General features: G+C 38.8%; 2 protein-coding genes across 7 annotated transcripts in view; one reads left to right on the plus strand and one right to left on the minus strand.

Annotated features, from left to right (window-relative positions):
- Nucleotides 1-5,482: 5,482 nt before the first annotated feature.
- On the minus strand, nt 5,483-12,351 carry LOC111248048 (cytochrome c oxidase subunit 4 isoform 1, mitochondrial-like). The gene is made up of 6 exons (XM_022799758.2): nt 12,260-12,351; nt 11,761-11,834; nt 9,224-9,339; nt 8,638-8,746; nt 6,640-6,793; nt 5,483-5,955 (listed from the first exon to the last, which is right to left on the minus strand). Exons 1-6 carry the CDS (start codon nt 12,349-12,351, stop codon nt 5,697-5,699), a joined length of 804 nt encoding a protein of 267 aa, XP_022655493.2. The 3' UTR covers nt 5,483-5,696.
- sl (small wing phospholipase C gamma 1) overlaps nt 9,958-21,271 on the plus strand; it is an 83,745-nt gene continuing 72,431 nt past the window's right edge. For all 6 annotated transcript variants that reach the window (XR_002671712.2, XM_022796372.2, XM_022796371.2 and 3 more), the window contains exon 1: nt 9,958-13,908. Coding sequence is in view for 5 of the 6 variants with exons in the window: in XM_022796372.2 (XP_022652107.1) it covers nt 13,674-13,908 (235 nt within the window). In the remaining variant the exon portion in view is untranslated. The remainder of the gene's footprint in view (nt 13,909-21,271) is intronic.

Consider the following 21,271-nt stretch of genomic DNA (forward strand, 5'->3'; position numbering starts at 1 on the left):
AAAGCCTTGCTAGAGCTTGCTGCAAGAAGACAAGATCGTTAATAAAGCAGCGTCTTCACGTGTCCAGCTGGATCCTGAAGACGGAGGAGTCGGTCACTCCGCAGCAGAAAATGCTGTTGAATGGCGCACCGTCGGCTTAACCAAAATCCTCCGGTTGAGATTAATTACAATCACCCAGTAAGTACAATTATATCGATTAGTTCTGTTATTTTATTTGAATATAGTTTTATCACTCTAAACAATTTGCTACAAAAACTGTGCACCCTGTTCACATTTTTCCAAGCATCATTTTCAAGACTGTCTGACAGATTTCCAGAAGGTTTCGCTGTAAGTTTTTAATTTCCTTTTTTGGTTGATGAAGCTCGCTAATATTTTTTATTTTTCGAAACGTCATCCATAAAACTTCCGAATAATTTCATCAATTTCAAACTTATCTCTTATCGGATACACCTGAAACCCTATCTTTTATATCGTCTTTGCACTTCTGGTACATTTTCATATTTCTATACTTCTAAATACATTTACTTTCTTCAAAAGATGATCTGGGTTCACTTAATATTTCCCATTAATTACATTCTAAAAAGAAAGAATGAGAAGGTCATGACTCCTTAAACAATATATATATGTTTAAAGGTACCTTGTATACATAAATGCATAAGCGGCACGACTAAATCGAGAATTTTTTGTTTTGTTTTTACAACTGTACATAGTAACAAATATTTCAACGAAATTGTTTGGATACGCCAGAATAATGTAGCACATTATTACCACAAGAACTGTGATCATTTCTGACAAATATATTTATTCAACATAAACCGTTTATCCATTTACACGCTGCTTTAATTCAGGACCTACACCACTCATGAGTCATAATATATTTTAATAACGACCCTGTGTCAAGCGATAGTGGTAAGTGTAAACCCGTTAAATACGCTACATACAAAAAATTCCAGCGGAGTTAAATTTTGGGTTGATAACAGATCAGAAGTCTCAAAAATGCGAAGGCTTAAATCGGTCAGGAGGTTTCAAAGGTGCAAAAAGGCAAAAAAAATCTCAAGGATCATAATTATTACAGTTTATTTGGATAACGGAACTAGTTCATATTTTCCCTTCTAAAACTGCTGCAAATTTCTGTGTCAAAAATCTAGGTTGATCAAGAATAGCTTTTTGAGCCTTTTAAATTTAAATCCAATGGAAGATCTTCCCTTCGTAAAAGTCCCCTCGAATTTTCTAGAAGCTACATGAAAGCTAGTAGTAGTGTAAGCTATTAAGTGATGGGCAAAAAGGAAGTCGTTAATCTTAATTGGGATCCATTTTACCTGAAAAAATTGGATAATGGCTAAAATTTTTGTTTCGCCCATCTTGTATGGCACTTTAGTGTTTTAATTTTTACATTACGCTGACTTTTCCATGCATCTGCACTGCTGTAATAATGCTTCTCGACAATACCTGCTCTGAGACAAATATTTTTGTGTTCTGACAATCTTGAGGAAATCACCGAAAAATATGGGCATATACAGGCTAATGGTATCAAACATTCTCTAAGTCAGAAGCTTCTAAATTAACTTTTAACGTAGAAATTCTCAAAATGTAATTGGCTAACGTTATGTTTATCCTAGCTCAGCCAAAATATATCCACTTAACAAATAATGGGTTTAACTAGCAGACATCCTACAACCGTCCAAAGTTGCAATTTTCAGGGCTATTTCCTCAGATCTGAATGTACCTCTTTCCGACAATATAGCACCTAGCATTGATTGTTCATATTGCTTTAATTTCCTGATTTCAAGGCGATCATCAGCAGGCCATGTGCATATTGCAAGTAAAGCTAAGTCTATCAGACCAATTTTTCTGTGGCTTAAACAGTTCCTTCTTGTTCTCAAAAAAAAATATAAATTTATTGTTTAGAGTCTATTTCGAGATTTTAGTTGAAAGTATGCGACATTTTCCTAACATTTGCCTTCGCATTTTTGCAATGCTTTCTGGTCGTCAAACAGTTTACAAGCGCTTGCTCGCCAGTGTCAATGAATAGGCTTTTAATGATTGGGTTAATTTCAGATAATATCAATCAATAACAAATCCAGAGTTTACCCAACGATGTATCAAGATGATATACATGCAATTTAATATGGTTTCTCATGTATGTTCTGTAATAAGGCATGGATGCGGACTTGGTAAAGATGGATTGTTACTTGTGTTACATTTGTCTGAAACGTACTGGTATCGTTAGTAAATCGTTAAAACTGGAACGAACTTTTAATTAGTAATACGGAGCTGTACCCCCTTCGTATAGTTTCGTAGAAAAAAGTTGCTAGCTGAGCCATAGAACTAATTCGAATTTTTGACGGCTTTTTCAGTTCCGTAAAAAAAAAAGACTATTTTTTTTGTTTCGATTGCGTCAAGTATTTAGTTGTACGGGTTTGCTATTTGACTAGGGTGACAAATCTTCCGGAGACATAACAGAAATGCATTTCGAACGAGTGCACATCAAAACCTAACAGTGCGGTGCTCGTACTCAGCAAAAGCAAGTACAACAACAACAATAAGAAATCGGAACCCTGCAGTCGGATTAAAATCCGATGAGATACAGAAAAACGGTGATTGGCAACTGTATCAGATACTGCTTAGCATATTTTACAACAGGTATCTATAGTAATATGTACCGTCCCTTTGATATTTAACACTATGAATTGCGATAAAGTTATTTTTATCTATGGAAAACTAATGTAGAATAAAATGCAATGGTAATGTATCATATGTAAACATGAAATGGATCGTTACGCAAATATCTTTGTGTAGAAGCTAACCGTATTAAATATATCATCCAAACAAATGTGAGGCAGATTGTTTAGTATTTGTTTTCTCGATTGCCCTAAATAACTGGTTTTCACGACTTTACGGTGATGTAACCAATTTTTGTTTAATGGCATACGTCTGTGAAGTTCAAATCATACTATTACAGTGCGCCGGCCCCATCAATGAGATAAGATTGACCGATACACTTTTTGTTAAAAAAAAAAAATAAATCAGTGACTGCAATTTAAAGCCCCGGTGTTTCACGTATGTATAGGTCATTCGTATAAAATGAATACAATCAATTCGTGGTTAACTTGTATTATCGATATCGTGGGTAACTTGTAGTAATCGATAGTGCCATTACCTTTTCGTGGGATGTGCTGCTTTCGCGAAAACTATTTTAGTAATACTTGCTGACGTGCGGAAAAGGATGTCATTTTGCGGGGTAACCTGTACTAGCACGAACGAACGTCTGCCAACCTATAATGCTAGCCTGGCATACGACAGCCTTTGCCATGTGTGGCCTAGTCAGACAACATCTGTCAAAACTCTGCAAAAGGTAGAGCGGAAGGATATTATGCGCTTACCGTGATCTTCATAGTTTGCATCGAAAACTGACCACGTTTCCCGATCATCGAAAAATTAAACGCGTAACGTTACATTAAGATTTCCATAAACTAGCAGGACGAATTCTTTTAACAAAATAAAATTAATGATTTGAGATGGTCATGAAGAATAATGGCGAATATATAGTAAACAAATTAACCGTTAAAATGAGAGTATTACGTTACGTTTCCCCTAACAAATAAAAAACTGATATTTTTTCCTAAATAACCTGTTAAATTGGTAAAGAGTGCCTATGCTAGGATGGCTTGCGCCTTGGAAGCTCCAAACTGGGAGCGCGCCGATATCCATTTGCCTGCTAGTAATAGCTACGTTGATTGCTATAATTTCGTGGCAGTGTGTCTTGCTCACTTGGACATTTTGTGCATGTCCGATGACGTTCTTTTTGCCTCTGTAGCAGTGTACTCTTTTTCTTCTGTCACCCGAAAAGATGAACATTTACCTAGATGTCTTTACTAGACATTTACTAGATGTCTTTCTGCGGGAAAATTTTAAGAATTAAGCCTTAAATACCCCGCGTCGTTGCTGCTAAACAATTTTCTACAGAGACAACGCCAGCAGAAAAACGATGCTAAGATGTTCTACAAAATCAGAGTTCGAATTACCTGCAAGGGTGAGGCGTTATGGAAGCGATCCTGCTCTTCAGACATTATTTTGGTATATTCCCATCTAAGAAGCTCACTCCTAGGATGTGGCGCAAGCCATTTCATGTTCGCCACTTTTTTGCTAATTCGCACACATGTAAATACTTTTGTCAATTTTCATCGAATTTCGTCAGCGTCGTTTTCCGCTTGCACCTTTTTCATTTTGGCATAAGCGGATGTCACGGGCAAGTAGAACCGAATGAATACGGGCATTAAGAAAAAAACGGATCTAATTTTTAGCAATGATTGCCCATAATTTTCGTCTCTAGGAATAAAAAAAACATTATTTTTTATACTTCTTCGCAGTATAAAATTAATATGTAAGTACTGTTCAATCGAGTTAAAATTCGGCCTGTAAGTCACAAATCGATGATACCTTAAACTAAAAAAACCCGCGTAAGCAATGAGTCAACTCCGGCAAAATATGCAGCATTTTTAGAACACTTACAAGTGAAGTTTTTTTATGAATGCTTTTCAGTTCTTGCTAAGAGTGTGTAATAATTTTATGCAATTACAATGTTTTGGGATACTCCTTGTAGATTCATTATTAGATGCTTGAATACTTGATTATTTAAACTTGTATTTAATTTTCTCCGTTCTCAATAAAATTAGACAACTTACTTCTGGGCCAGTTTAATCCTACTACACATTTAGGTTTCAATTCTTTTAATGTGCAACATCCTTTATGCTCCATCAAGAAAAGAGTGGCATCTTCAGTCCACCAAAAGCATGATCAACTAGAAGCTACCGACCTCTACTACGTCATTTCTTAATACTCTTTGTATTAGAGTTTTTCAAAAAAGATGAAATTTGTACCCGAAATCTACTAGAGGACCGCTTATAATATAGTCTGCAACTAACTTATGACGCAGCTTAAGACGCAGGCCACTTTTAATATATTCTTCCCAGTGTTCTTCTTAATATTGCAGATTTGAATTGTACGTAATTCGAAAATAAGAACTGAATTACAATGGAATGATTACGTGTATTCCGAACTGTTGATTAGCGCGTAACGACGTCGTTGCGCCTGATTAGCAGCCTAGATAGATCAAAGTACTGCACACCAATGCTGCTAATTGCCGCAGCCTGACATATCGATTGCAGATAGAGCCCGAAAAACACCGTACAAGAGGTAATGCTGGTAAATCATCTTTTAGTAAATTGGTTTCTATGGATTACTTCCATAGAACGTTTTGTTAGGAAAGCCAACCCGTTTAAATTGCTAACTCTTTAATATTGGGGTCTTGAAACTGATCTACATAAATATTGAGTTTCCGTTTTCAACGGCAATTATCTCTTCTTGCGCTCTAAATGCCCACGTACCTATATATTATATCTGGCATTAGAAAAGCTACTGCATCTTGACGCAACTAGAATTTTACCAGTTAATAATAATAATCAAGTAAATTAGACGGAACTTTTTAATATGTGTACATCTTGTTTAAAGTGTTTATTTTTAAAACTATAGAACAGTATTAACCATTCCTGATGCTGTTGCTAATCCTGTCTTTTTCTATAAGAAGAAAAAACAGTCTGCTGCTTTTCTCGATTGGCAAAGCAACAGTACATTATCATTGTTTATGTCTATTCTACTCATCCGATAATCCACTTCATCATCAAGTCTTAATTCATTTACTTCCACCGGTTATTTTCGTAATCCCATTTCGAACCTATGCCATCGATTGGATTCGCACGCAGTTGAACCATACGCTCAAGCTGAGCCAGCTTGGCCTCTTCTGAGCATGACTTTGGCATTGGTGAGTAGACAAACTTTTTTAAGAACGCGTAGATCCAAAAAGTGATACCAACCGCGATCATGGTTCCGCCAACTACAATCTTCCAATCACCGGTCGGGGCGTTCATTTCGGAAAAAGTTTGTCGGTAGGAGTACCTAAAATGTGTCACAAAACAATACTAAACTTTAACAATCAAAAAAAATTAATAGATTGAATAATATTCTTGATGTTACGATTTAAATAACCAACTTTAAATGTCCGTTGAAATTTTATGAGTATCGAAGTAAAAAAGCACCGATTGGTTAGCATCTCTCTTGTATTGGGTTTATCCTTCCACGAGCAGATAAGACACTTCTGTAAGCTAAAGAATCCTTTTCAAGACAAGAAAAACTAACTTCATAAACCTTTTACCAATCTTTTTCTAGACCTTACATTTCTACATATACAATTTAGTATATATATATATATATATATATATAGTATAATAATAATTAGTATATTAAGTATCCATGAATAATATTAATGGGCTATTTCAATTAACTAAGTAATCTGGATATCATTAACTGATATTCGCGGTCCTGATTTTTACTAGGCATGGGCACTATGCAGAATATCACTTAGTTCATGGATCTGCAAGCATATTAACATGCGTTTCCAGATTAATTAAGAGTTTCCAGAGTGGGATGTAGGTAATATATTCCCGTAAAAGTAAATTAGCGCATTTAACCTGTAGAATGAATTGTTGCTCCTCATACGTCCATTCGACGAGCGACCTCCGTAATACATACTGTTCATAAGAAAATTACGTGCTTAAGTCGAGCACCTATGAGAATAATTACCTGTACAGGGCTTTCTTCTCTTCGATTGACAAGTTCTTCCAGTCACCCTTTTCCTTTTCGCGAAGAGCATCGATCTTTGCATCGGGTTCACCCCAACGGGAGGCCGGGTATGGGAAATCAGCTCGATCGACATACATAAGCTGGTTATTGAAGCCTACGATAACGATGAATCAAAATAAAGAACACACACATTAAGGATATGCATGTCGTGGAAAAACACTATACAGTCTATCTAGCACAGTGCCATACTTTAAACGACGAATAATCGACAAGTATAACAACAGAACGATGTTCTAGAAATATGTTTAAAGAACAAACTGATTAAAAAAGGCTACAACACTAGCATATTTAATATCAATTATCGCAGTCGCGCATTGCGTCTTTCTTTAAGGGATCAAAAGAATGAACCAGAAAATTAGGTGCATTTAATGAGAAATTTTTATAGATTTTGTGTGCTATATATATATATAGTGATTTATACTTAAGTATTATATATTAGTTGGTTGTCGTAATTTGGCAATAAGAAACTCCTTCTGATGATACCAAATTAGTTAGGCTATTATATATCAGGACGGTATACAGTGATTATAGAATTGATGTACTGCGTTCATGCTGATAACGGTCACATTTACGCAAAGTGTTAGCATACGTAATTTATCAAGTAAAGTTCAAGGCACATCTATTTGTACAGTTAATTGGTTTTAAATATTACCATTTTTGGGACCCCGAATAAACTTTCTTATTTTAAGGGAAAATAGTTTGACACCAACTCCGTTTAATATATCTCGTAAAGTCAAACAAAAAAATGCTTTCCTATTTATTACTTTACAAACTGAATTATCAAAGTATACGTTTTTTTGACAAATAAATTACCTGAAATACACTCATTACTCTGCCCAAGCATTTGCCAAAATAACAAAAAATAGAAATTAGTCGAAAAATATCAATTTAAGGGAAACAAGCCAAACCATTTTTGCTTGAAATTAACAAATCTTCAAAATGCAGTTTACACCATATCCCTGCTCGAAAAATAGAAAGCTTGTATGCCATCTCAAAAACAAATCGCGCCAGAAGATAACACATCACCCACAAATCCGGTTCTTCCTAATTTTTCTTCTATAAATCCTACTATTCTCAAGATAAATGAGAAAAAAAAAACCGAGAAAGTAATTACGCTACACAATTGTAAAATGCTGGATCTGAATAACTGCCACCACCGGACGCACATAATAACTAGCCGAATGGGAACATACGCAACTGTGCTATGTAGACGAGTGTCTTCTCACGCGCACCTTCAGTTGTAATAATCCGTAGTGCAGCATCATCATGTGTTTTTTATAGAGTACTATTTTTAGAATATAAAGTATTAAGTTATTAACTAACTTCAGGGGGTATTCACTTCTGTTGAAACTGTCAGTATTAAGTTTGCCATGCTAACACCGGCATTATTATATCCAAAATGTGACAAAAACCGAAGATTCAAAGACAAATCGATGTAAGCTCTGGGTGGTAACAATGGAAATAATAATGATAGTCAAGATAATAGCCTAAATTCAATGGATTTTATTCTAACCTAACCTTTTTGTTTAGCTAAATTGTATAGCACGATATTTAAGTACAAAGTGCAAAAAAAAAACTTCAGGAATCGGATATTCAAGATTATTATTTATGCAAACACACCATATATACTATATGTGATATAAATAAATCTGTATCTTTTATAAAGATTTTATTTAAAAACACTAATTATGCATGCAGAAGTGTTTACATTTTTATGAGCAGACAGAACTGGAAAAACGTAGAAGCAAAATACACCATACAGATAAGTCAAAAACAAGATATGAAGAGTGTCTCTAATGAGCATCAGATCACGATTATGCATGAAGTCTCACTGGTACGATACGTTAACAATACATGAATGGTTTTTGTGGGAACATTAAGCGATCACACAGCTCAGACATACATTATAATAACAAAACAAGAAATAGCGGTACGAACCGGGTCCGACGGTCTCACGCTTTCCAAGCAATGCCCGGTTATGATACGACCGCTTAACGATCGTCGCAAGACTAGCGGTGTTGCTTCTCAGACTAATCATATTCGCAATCTGAAAATAGACGTAAGAAAGGTCATGACAGAAAATTTTATTGACTCTCATTCTATACGAGTTCGGGAAACCTAAGCAGAACAAATGTAGGGAAAATGATGGTATATAAAAATAACCTCGTAGATATCACAGCCCAACCCTATGGATCCAATACAAATAGTGGAATGTGCTTCAATAGGCTCGAGCACTCCAAAGCCTCAAAGTCCACAAATCCTTTTCTACGTTTAATGCGGATACTAATAGTAATAAAGTTATGATTGGATAATATAGGCCATGTTAAAGGAGTATAGCCAGATTAAATGGAAGGTCTAGTCAAACAAAATACGCACTATATGTGATGAGAAATAGCCACTAGCAGAATGTGTTCTTATCCTGCTAATGTAGAGAATCATTAGAGATGTTCTCCGATCACAAGGTCGTCGACTTAATAGCTTGATGTGAATTTAATCGTACGCTTAGCTATAACACTAAACTTACCAGGCCTTTTAGAATTTCCTCAATGTACGTGTGTACGACCTTTGAGACCCGGGGATGATGCTTAGAACAGGCAGACAGGCCGAACGGCGACTCAATGCAGCTGCGCTTTATGGGAGCTGATAAGATGGCGGGAAATTTAAACATGCAATGCATTTTCTTTATGGCTTTCGTTCCTTTCAACGGATATCACATAGTGTCAATTTTTTTAATCTATTTGATATTTGCTTACTCATTGACGCACGAACATAGAAAAGCTAATATTGTCCTATGATAGTGTACAGTTTTCTGGGTTTCCGAAAACTTCCACAACATTAAAAGAATTTGTACGCTGAGAGCAATCTAGTGCCATGAACTACCACCTTTCCCCTTTTTCATCAGGTTCTCTTTATACACCCGCTATAATTAATATTAGAATATACAACCCATCAGCATTTTCTTTTAATTCCAGATGATTACCATAAACTTTTCAGTTCACTACCTAAAACTTGGTCTTCCATCAACAAACTTTTAATCTCGCTCAGCTACTTTTTATAGGCCCTTGAAGGCGGCTAGTCGTCTTTCGTCGCATCCATCAAATGTCCATCGAAAAGAACCCTCTCTCATTTGTTTCATGCCGTTATAGTGAAACTTCATCAAGGGCCTTGTTACGCCGATGTGTCTTTTCGTCCATCAAGCCCGCGGTATGCGATTCTCACCCCTCACAGACCCCAACAACTGTAAACTACCAAGTAAAACAGCGAGGACTATCAACAAGCAACCGCTTTTATTTCTATTATCATTTTCTTACTGCTTTATTCTTTTTGCGGTCGTCAACGTTCCCTATTTTGCAACAGAGCTCGTTTCTTTCGTTTAACGCTCTCAGATATTTATGAATACGTAATATCCCGTACAAGAGACAGGTTCATCGATCGAGAACTGCTATTTAAAGCGACTAATCATCACTTACACGCATTATCGTTAACAAATGTATTGAGTAAGGTTCGTTCAGTTTCTGTGCTCTGTTCCGTGTGGTCGCGGCCTGCGTAAGTGTTGGTACAGCCCGCGTGTCCTACCGCGGCGGCCTACTCGGCTCCGCCTGCATCAGCATTGACATAGAGAAAGGGCCCGTCGTGTTCTCCTTGTTATGCAAGCGACGTTGTGACTGTACGTGTTCGTATGACTCTGACTCTGCAGCGTTCAGCATGGCCGTGTTGGTGGCACCTGAGCACAAGGATCTGCCCCATTTGCTTATCGTGTGTGAGGGTCTCTGTCCTATAGTAGTGATCTTTTGCGGAATTACGGCTGCTGCTCTGAGCAGCTGAATAGACTCACTCAATTAGGCCAAGTAAAGGCTAGCTTTGCGTACGGGTGCTCGTAACCATTATAACTACTAAATTGCCTTGTCGCCGTTTTCGCCTCATATTCTACCGTTGTGATAATCATAAGCATCATCGCAGGGTTGGTCAATCCCCCCAACTACTTCTTCAATCGTCCGCCAAACAGATCATCGGTCCTTGTTTCGACCTCTGCCTTGTTCACTCTCTTGCTTTCAATAGCTTTTGCCGGTCGGTCGCGGCGACCGAGCTCATGCGGCTTGTACCAGCCAAAGCAGTGATGCTGGAGGCCACAGCTGGTCTTTGCCATATAGCCTTAACGTCCTTCTCTCTCTCCCACATGTGGTGGTGGTAGTACCCTCCCTGTTACGTGCGTTGCGTCATATTGTCGCCGCCCTTGGCCTGTGAGTGTGAGCTAGCCTCTCTGGTCTTTCGTGCCTGTGTGTGCCTTCGCCTCCCTCCGACAGTTTCTGTCGTGGTGAGTGCATCCGTGAGGAGCTTGCTGTTCCCGCCGGCGGCGCCAGTGGTAGCGGCGGCGGTGACGGCAGACATCGTGGTGCTACTGCTCCCCCACACGCTCGCCTCGAAGTGTGCGCGCCTGCTTCCTTCCTTCAGTTTGACTGGCCGGGTACCAAAGGCGAGGGCCCAGTCTGTTCCTTCCAGTCATCGGTGTATGTTGTTGTGGGAGTAGCAGCGGCAGGAGCAGGCGAGTTTTGCGAGCTTCCGTCGGCAGTTGGCCGCGCGCATCTTCAGACAAGAGACACTAAGTGATAGAGACTATTACAGTATAGATGATAGTTGTAGAACAGTGGCACGCATCGAACTTGTATTCGATACTGTGCTTTGCGATGTGACGCACGTGAGCATCATTCTCGTAGCATTTAGACGCAACATAACACAAAATCGGCAGCAGCAACACTATAGATAAGACGAAAAAACGCAACAAAAGGACTAGCCAGAAGATTCAGATGCTGCGACGCGGCCTCTACGAGTGCGAGTAGAAGACTGAACGGATGCAGCCTATACCTAATTACCCTTGACAGCAACACATCACAGACCCCACGGCAACTCAACTACTTTCGTATTTCGTGCCACCCTCACGCAATTACGCTGCTCCGTAAAATCATCAACATTTATGCATAACATCAACTAAACAAGAACTTTCGAGCTTCGTTAATTCGCTGTTGCTGCCCTTCGAACAGTTTGAATACGACACGTACGTACCGCTTACAGCTGACGATGTTAACGGCGTTCTCGGTGCTGGAGTAGTACAGTTAGTGGTACCAATGAAATCGTTCCTGGATCGACAGTATTATTACTCAACTCAGAAAGAAAGAAGGGAACTGTGGTGGTGAGAAGATTACACCAACAAGTCTGTTGTCGGCGTGTCGGAGCGTTCCGTTCGTTGTAGAAGATGCGCAACGATACAAACAACAAGATCAGAGCGACAGCTGACTGGATCATTTCTCTACATGCTGCTGTAGTGTACAAGTTAAAAGAGAAAATGGATCGTATTTGATTGAAGAGGAGGGGTGTTAACAACAACGACAGTTCAGGACCGAAGAACATCAAACTCTATTTTAATCAAAGAAAGAAGATCTGAGCAAAGCAAGTCTTTTTTTTTTTATTGCAGAACTGTAGGAAAACGTATGTAGCAGGAACTCGGTAATGACTTAGAGGAGTCTTCAAATGTCTAGAAACCTGACATAGTTTTCTGGCCAACGTTGGTGCTAGACGCTGGGTAACTGACTCATCTTTGCAGTTGCTGTCATTGTTTTGACGGAACGTCAAAAGTGTGGGTGTCTTCGTCACCATCGTCATTGTTCTTCAGGCTAGCCTATGACAACAGCTTATTCCGATTCTTCAAATTTGACTGAATGCTGTCGATAACGGTACATGTTTATGACTGAATGTCGCAGCTGACGGCGTTAGATGACCCGCCAGAATGTGTCTAGTATGTCTTATTACGGTGTGGACGTTGTTGTAACAAAATTGTGTTCGACACGTAACAAACCGCGTCTATGCAACTGCGAGCCAGAGAGACTTTAGTGACAGCAATAGCAGTGAAAACAAGAACAATAATAGGCTAAACAAGGCTCGAAACGGGAGCGAACCCCTCAACTGGCCAAAGCCTACTCTTATTACTCTGAGCGAGATAGTCCCGCCAGCATATCGATTATCAGGAAACACAACATGAAGCTTTAACAATGATGCTAACAAAGCTTATGATACCTGATGAGCTATCCTCAATTAGTTACTTGCCTCAGAACAACACCAGCAGCGAACAACTATCAAAAAGTTAGACGTCGCCTCTTTACCAAGATGGTGGTCAGTCCTTTCGATAGTTAGAATAGCATGGTTAGATAGTGCGCTTCGAAAATGAAATCCAATTAGCAGAAGCATCAACGGCCCCAGCTTCCGGTTCATTTACAATGTTCGCATCGGCCACTGATGAACTGGTCGATGTAAAAAGAAAGCTTGAGAGAGGGGCGGACTAGGGGCAGAAGAGACGCAAAAATTTTGGGTCTCGAAGTTGTTACCATAATCCCGAAGTGGTCTTTGTCGGTGCCTCCTATCAAGCACAGCAGGTCGCTCAGAACGTCTGTTCGTGTTACCGCAGATACGCATATACAGGCAGTTATTACGACTTGTATAAAGCATTAAAGCTCCATACAATAGATGAATCCTAATATAGTAATTGTAGTTATTAGCGAAGTCTACTAGTGAGTCGTGGTGTCGCGCCTGTCCTGTCGAAAAGAGTATTGTGACTGCTGACAGGTGCTCAACTTTCCCCAGCATCTCAGAGAACTTGTCTTTAGAAAACCGCTTAGAAAAGAAGACGCGTGCGAAAGAGAGTAAAGCCAGGCACTGATTAGCTTGGGAGCTCTACAGTTCTACATTGAATCAGTCCGCTTATGTAAAATGTATGTATTTTTTGTTTACCAAGTGATGTGTGCAAAGTGGGCCCCTGGGTGCTGCGTAAGGCAGTGACGGTTTTAAGAAGTGTAGAATCAGTCGTCAAGCTGGTGGTAGACTGAGTTGCTGATGAATCTTCCTAGCGAAAAGAGGATCCGAGAACAGTTTGCCACAAAGTATTTGTAACACAAAAAACAACCCCAGGAAACATTGTAATCGCGATGGCAGGATTGGCAGTGCGTACGAGGTCGTTGCCTTCCGGCCCACACAACGGGCCGCTAACGGGCATCTCAGAAATGGAGCAAATCATACGAAAACTAGAGATCGGCATTACCCTGATTAAGTTCTTCCAAAAAGGACGGCCAGATAAACGACGCTTTTTCGTTAAAAATGAGACTCGTCAGCTTTTCTGGAGCAGAGAAGGCCAAGCAGGTCGCTACATCGACGAAGGATGCTGTGAGTATATGTACACTAATTACATTCATTAGGTAACTAATATCGTTATAATGTTTGTCGATAGTTTTGCTTGATCGAACACATTTGAGTCTCACTGCTGTTTAGCGATTCTATAGTCGACTAGCACAAACCATCTAGCTACGTTCATTGGAGGACCTAGTGAATTTATTTATCCGTAATATTGATTTTCCGTCGTAATGTATGAACTCCATGTGAGTACTATATGGTATTTTTACTTAAGTTCTAAGTATAATCTGGTCGATTACTTGAAGTACGCTTAGGGCTGGCTGAGTGATGGGTTGCAGTATGCTGATTCAACCCCGCACGCTGTCAGTTTGCCGCACTATCCTTCGTTCGGTTGACACGCGCGTTCCGCGTTCAGTTACTGAGCTGAAGGATTTTTATTGATTCAATAGTTACCCCTAGTTACTGTTCTAACTAAGGCATACAAAAAAAGCAAGCATAGACTCCAGCAAATAGTAATGATGTCACCGGTCAATGGTTACAACAGCTACTATTTTTTTACGTTTGAAAAGTCTCCATTTTCAATATATCGAGACGTAAATCAGAAGCTATACCGATTGCGACACGCATGTTGAAACATTGTTACCTTATAAGTGAAATTTTTCATAACGTAGAGATAAATGGCCTTAGTAAGGCATATTTAGCACGGTTCCCATGTTCATACGGAATGAACGAGGTGTAGAGCTCCGTTAGGATCTTTCGCAACAAAATGGACTAACGTATTATATCTCAGAGTAATGTCAAATTGGCTTCTCGTTAGGGTCGTCTCATAGTCTCTCTTTAGTTGAAAACACAATGTAATATAATGGTCCGCTTTAAATCGAAGCTGGCTCTCGATTGACGTGGTATTATCCTCGCGGTGCTATCAGTCGGTTTTTCTTTATTTTTATTATTATCGGTTATTTTTCCCACGTCTTTGGTTTCTTGTCAGGCTTTAAGAATACGTCAGAACGCGTTCGTGGAATGCTTTCAGAGCAAAAGCACTGACCAGGTTTCATCTCCAACGAATTAAATTTGTATCACGGAACAATTCAACTTTCTGTTTAGAGGCTCCTTTTCAAACCCGAATTACGCTCAACAGGCCTTTAGAGAACTGTTGGACGCTTAGATATTTTTTATAGTTTAGATTGTTTTATATATATATATATATTTCTTTTTTTTTCTTTGTATCTTATATTATTATTCAGTCAAGTTCGGTCTGAAGTTTATCCAACCGCTGCCTCGCCGATAGCTCTAAAGTTCGATGCAATATCCTCCTTGTCTGCTACGAGAAAGCTTATGCTGAATCTTTACGAAAGAAGTCGTTAGACTAGACATTATGACCACCGTGTGCTCTATATATTTTGTTTCTTTCATATCTAGTAAAGGAGTTTCAAAATTGTACAAAAATACATCTTGCAAGATTGTTTTTCATCAATATAAAGTCGAGTTCTCGGAACTCGTCTGGCCTCGCCTACACCGCGCGGTTCATTCGTCTATTAGAAATGCTATTAGTGTGCGTTCCAAGAACAATCACCTATACTTCATATTTGCGTGTTTAAACCTACGGTCTAATAGGACACTTTTCCCATACAGAACTGAAAAGTTTGTTGTCACTTAGTTCATCTGAACTCGCAAATTTCCCCAGTTAGAAGTTAATGTGTGATGTTTAAGGCAAATAAATTCACTAATTTTGTTGCCCTTTGAGTGACCGCATTACATGGACACTGCTTTTTCAAGTTGACTGAATCCAGTATGTTTATTACGTATACATTTCCTTGCATCAACTTACAAAATACTTAAAGGCTCACTTACTTTGGGTCTTGTTCCGCATTGTATTATCTCGAAGTTGTAGCGGTTAAGATACGACCTGATTCTATTTCCGATCGATAGAACTATTCGATTATGACCTTAACCTATTTCAAACTTCATTTTAGCAGTTTCCTGCCCCCCGACGAACGTAATCAGTACCGATGATATACGAACTTGATTACGTTAAATGAACTGGAACTTTTGGGCTATCAAGGAATGTGCATTAGTGTACGAGAAGAGGATGGCATCATTTGCTTTCTTTGCCAAATCTGCGAACAGATGAGTCTGTAGTGGGATTTATTACGTGTTGAGTATGATGGCACAGATGGTATCGACAATTAGGTATTAGTTAGTTGAGTAAAGAGGAAAAAGCCACCTGGAAAATGGCGATGACGAAATAAGCCCGATTGGAGGGCGTTCCACATACTTAAGGGGGGTTTCGAAGTTCGCTGCGCTGTCTCTGTGAATTATAAGCAATTCGAGCCCAATCAATTCCTTGCCGTAGAATTTTCAAGCGGAAGTTATAGCAAAAGCGGCAGTCATAATGATCGTATTGCGTTAACGGTCCCTGCATAGACGTCGCATCAAAAAATATTTTGAAAAAACTTCGATTCTGATTTCGGCATCTGTATAAGATCAAGGCAGGGAAAATCCAGCGTGTTAATTTCGCCAGTTACCTCCCTGTATTTTGCTTCGTATTATTTAGTATGCAACTGCGCCGGGGAATAATCGTGGAAAAGTAAGAATAAAATCATTCACTTCGTTTGCCAAATTTATTCGCGATCCTCCTTGCTTGAGCTTGACTGGGTACGCCATTTTAGTTAAGATGAAATTATGCTAAGGTTTCCCGCATCCTCTTTAGGTTAATTCGGGTGTCGTTTATATCTTATCGTTTATATACCAGCTGAATATACCCTTACTTTACGTGAACTATTTTGTTTACTGCCAATATGGCGGCGTCAATCAAAACTGTTTTCAATTGCGTTATGTTATGCCATGCTCAAATGTAGTAAACCTCATTTATCGGAGATCTACGATGTTGCCCCGATTTGAAATTTTGTACACGTTTAAGCTAACGAATGATATAGACATTTGTATTTGTTCATTACACAGCGACATCTATTGGGATACACTGAAACTCTCAATGGACTAAACATTGCCCAGCATTTCTACCATTTCTATAGAAAATCAGGGCAATCATAAAATAAAATAGGATATCTGCGCTCCGATTAGAAATGCTCAGTGTATTCTTAATAGTTTACCAAATTTCAATACAACTAGACATTGTGATGACGATTTCTGCTTCTATACATACTTCGTTCGACTTTGTCCCGACTATGCCGTCGTCAATGGGCTGTTTTCAACAGGGTACAACAGGTGAAACATCTATAAACCCTTCTAAATATAGACACCTTAGTTGAAAATAATGCTGTTCAATCGCTTACTTTTGCATTGAATGGGAATATACCCGGGTTAATATATAATGGGTTATAATTCTAGTCTTTCTGTAAGGTAAGCCATTAGAGTTGAAAACGTTTTTTTTTTTTAACCTACAGTTTGCTAACTTGAGGTATAGGCTGAAATAAATATAAAGTCATTCATCCGCCGCCACATTTTAGTTGCTCACATTGCTAATGCAGTTAAAGAGATGTCCTATTGGAGAAGCGGAGGACATGTAGCCAGGGTGCCTGTCTTCCTATATTCAGGTGTCACCTTTTCAATCGTCTACCCCTTGAGCTGCCAGCAAAGCCTTTTTCTCCCAAGGTGCAGATGAGGTTGCACCTTACGCTGGCTAAATAGTTGGAAAAAACAATTATTCTAAGTAATGTTATAATCTATTGTTGCAATATATCGATAAAAAGAAAGCTAAGATGATGCTATCATGGCAGCTCTCTTTTACGCTAAACTCTATATCATAACACCGTAGAATTTATTCGCCAGTTTCATGCCATCTTCTGCCATTTTCATCCTGCAATTCGATAAACTTTTTATATCAATGTACAGAAAAGGAATTCAGATTTAGATATACCTTGGCCGATAGTTTGTCGTGATGGGCCATCTGCTATTATTGGTGTTTAAAGAAAGCCAGTTCCTTTTAAACCAAAACAACAAACTCATTATAGTCAAAAATAGCGCGTCACTCTTAGAATATAAGCAAAGACTGGCTATTATCTAACGTCTCCGCGCTGTGTGAACCTCCATCTAGACCGGAAACATCTTTTGTTGACTGAAATCAACAATCTGCATTTGTTTTCATGTGGCTTCGGGAAAATTGTAGACCGTCTTGGAGTGGAGGATACTGGCTGCCAATTGGATGGTCCAGACAAGCTTCAACTGTTACTCTTTTTAAGACTTTTCGCGTCCTCTGACACCTTTTAAATTTTTTGGTCATGTTGGAACTTTAGTTGCCCCGGAATCTTTTGTCGCGTATTTAAGCGATACTTGAAAGGGTTTACATTTACCAATCTCGATTTACGTGCGATTACTATAGGAATATTTGAAAAACGACTAGTTGGTGGTTTAGACTTCCTATCTAAGCTCGAAGTGAAAGATCGTTCGTGAATGATAAATAAATATAACCGCAAGAAGTGGTACGTCTAGTATATGCAATGCATTTTGTTGAAACATCTATTTTTGTGCAGATACTGAAACACGATTTATGACAAAAGACCCGGATTTTGATGTCCCGCACCAATCTTATAAGGGCAGTACACCAATAGTTGTAGAGCTTTATCACCGGTTCTTTTATGTAATTCCAGTCTATGATCTTCAACCCAATAAACGAAAACATTTGTTTATTTAACTAAAAAATATCGACATTCGAAGTAGTATGTTATATCTGTGAAACTAACACGTATAGCGCATGTCTGGCTTTAAGTTTCAATACGTAAATAAGTAGTATAGCCGTGTTATCATTCATCCTTGCAGGAGTACTCCTTTGCGATAAAAAGGATTTTGTTCGTGACTAGATGTAGCGCAGATGTGTTACTGATGGGTTAAAGTTTATTGGCTGATTGGTAAGCTGTGATTAGCGTAAATATTCTAAGATCAGGACGTCTATGCAAGATATCTTCCTAAGATGTCCAGTATTAGAAACTACGCAAATATTTTTAACCACGAGGGACCTGAATAGGACGATAATGGCTTGAATATATTTTATTATTTAGATATTTGGACGATTATGAATATGCCAACCTAAAACTAAAGGTTAAATAAACAGTGGGAACAGCGTACTATCGAGAATGAGAAAACCTAAAAGTTTTTAAATAAAATTGAAACCGTTTTTTCCGAACAGGAAAGATCGGCCTTTCGGTAATAGTTGTTTGGCCGATATTATCCTACTGGCAATGGAAACAGAACGACTATAGCTGAACTAGACTATTAGTACACAGTGTGTACAATAATTTATATATAGTCGGCCGATACGAGCTCGGTACGCATCTCTTCAAGGCACAGATAGGTTAATACCTTAAAATGAAACCGATTTCTTACCGGCATGCTCGAATTTTCGTTGAATGACGTTTACAGAAACGAATGTCTGTTACAAACCATGTTTAAAACTCTTCGAAGATAACGAGGCGCCTTGTACACTCGTGTACGTTCAGCCCGTCTATTTACGTTTTCGTCTATTTCTACTTGTGAAGACCCAATCACCTGAGTGAAAAATCAGCCTAGTTCTATGACACGTTTATCAAGTACTGAGAAGAACGGATCAAGGTGAACATATGCGCTAAAAAGTGCACTGATTTTTGGTGGCAAAAATGTGTCAACATCGGGGGTTCAGGCCCATATTATTAGTTGATTAATGCGACAACTGGCTTTCATTCGCCTCTGTTGATTGCTATAGACCGTAAGTCACAAGAGTTGAGACCTAATAATATTGTGTGTCTAGCAGGTTGTTTGTCTGAGCATGTCTGTATTTATGCATATCGATATACTGCGGCCAACTTCACGTAGGAATTTTCCTTCGTTCGCCATGACGGCAGAAATATCGACCTCGACTGCCATCAGCCTGAGGTACTAACACTACAGCCTTAATGACTATGGCTTGCATCGTCCATCCGTTCGAGCGGGAAGCCGAAGTGCGTAGTTCGTTCTCAGCACTTGACCCCGCCTAATGGAGCCAAGTCAGGCTCAAGGGTTAAACGATGAGGACTCGGATAGGTTTAGCTTAGGTAGGATTCGGCTAAATCCTAGCAGCGGCAAACTGACTGATGGTTGTAGAAGTGGCAGTAGACAGTAATCGCAAACCCTGGAAGAGAGTCCCAGAGTCACAGAGAACTCACATAGGTGGTAATTATTGCATTGGCGGGCTTGTACACATGTTAGTCGGTCGGTGACACTTGAAAGTGCTTTGCATTTGTCGCTTTAGAGCTTTGCCTAAATATTAGCGTTCGTGTCAGAACCTGAAATGTCAGATCAAGGTAGTTTAAAAAGGTTTTAAAAGTGCCGTCTGATATTTTCCTGAACAAGTCTTATGTCGTATTATTAGCAGAAGACTTTTGGCTGGATAAATATCACAACAGATTGAAAAGTGTTGATTAAAGATAGCTAATTCCGATATAGCAAGGTATCATTTGACGAAACATGTATTTTTCGAGAATCGGCCGTTTCTGCTTCACTATTCGACTAAAACGTGAGGAACGTGTTATAAGAACTTATCATCAGTGTTAGTGGGTGGAATAATATCAATTACGCATCGAGGGATCTGCGTTTAGCCTTTGGTATACATAGACCAAAGATCTCCTTAATCTTTTACCATCCAGTGTGAAATTGCGTTTTCTGAAACTATTTTCGAACGATTCCGGAGATTTCCTCAATCAATGATCGCACAGTTCCCGTTCTGCTATTATGGGACAGCAGCACTAAAACTGACATGCATACTGCACACGTATTACTTTTTAATAACCTCATGAGACAAGCACTCGCCGTACCGACATTTTACGTTTTACCGCAGAACGTTTTACGTTATCTTTCGTTGGATACGCGTTTTACAATAGAACCCTAGCGACAGAATCGGAATTCCGGATTGCCGAACTCAGATTTTCTTCGAATTACCAGTAAGAGAACGTAGGTACCTTCATTAATATTTTTCAATCGAAAACTTTCATGTGTCCGTGAAAAAGTATTCAGGACTTGTGTTCAATTCAACTGAGATCTTTCCTAACCTTATACTTTGATGGATTTTTCATTTAAGTGGACTCTTATATCAGTTTTCTTGGTTAAACATCAAACCTACATAGTCACGTGTTCTTCTAACGCGTTATTTTCACTTCAAAAAACTTCCAGTAAGTATCCGATAACTTTGTTGCGAATTAATAGTAGTAAGTATTATAAATATTATGTATGAATATGTTTTTACTAATAAATAGAATAGACCTGCGTTGTGCTCACCTACTCGGATATACAATCCACGTACACACATTAGTCATGTTAGGTATTCCCTTTTATTCGCAGCATATATATATATATATATATATATATATATGGGAAACGACGGAAATGCGGAGAAACAAGGGTAATATACAAGGATGGCAATAAGGATTTT

Source organism: Varroa destructor, unplaced genomic scaffold (assembly GCF_002443255.2).
Source record: "Varroa destructor unplaced genomic scaffold, Vdes_3.0 BEIS01000003.1, whole genome shotgun sequence".
Classification (NCBI taxonomy): domain Eukaryota; kingdom Metazoa; phylum Arthropoda; class Arachnida; order Mesostigmata; family Varroidae; genus Varroa; species Varroa destructor.

What these genes read in the sequence shown, in the direction of transcription:
- LOC111248048 (XM_022799758.2), bottom strand. Translation starts at nt 12,351, where the DNA reads ATGGTGACGAAGACACCCACACTTTTGACGTTCCGTCAAAACAATGAC. An exon ending in ACCCAGCGTCTAGCACCAAC is followed by an intron (nt 11,835 to 12,259) that starts GTTGGCCAGAAA and finishes CTGTCGATCCAG; the next exon opens with GAACGATTTCATTGGTACCA. An exon ending in GAGAAGAAAGCCCTGTACAG is followed by an intron (nt 5,956 to 6,639) that starts GTAATTATTCTC and finishes GACACATTTTAG; the next exon opens with GTACTCCTACCGACAAACTT.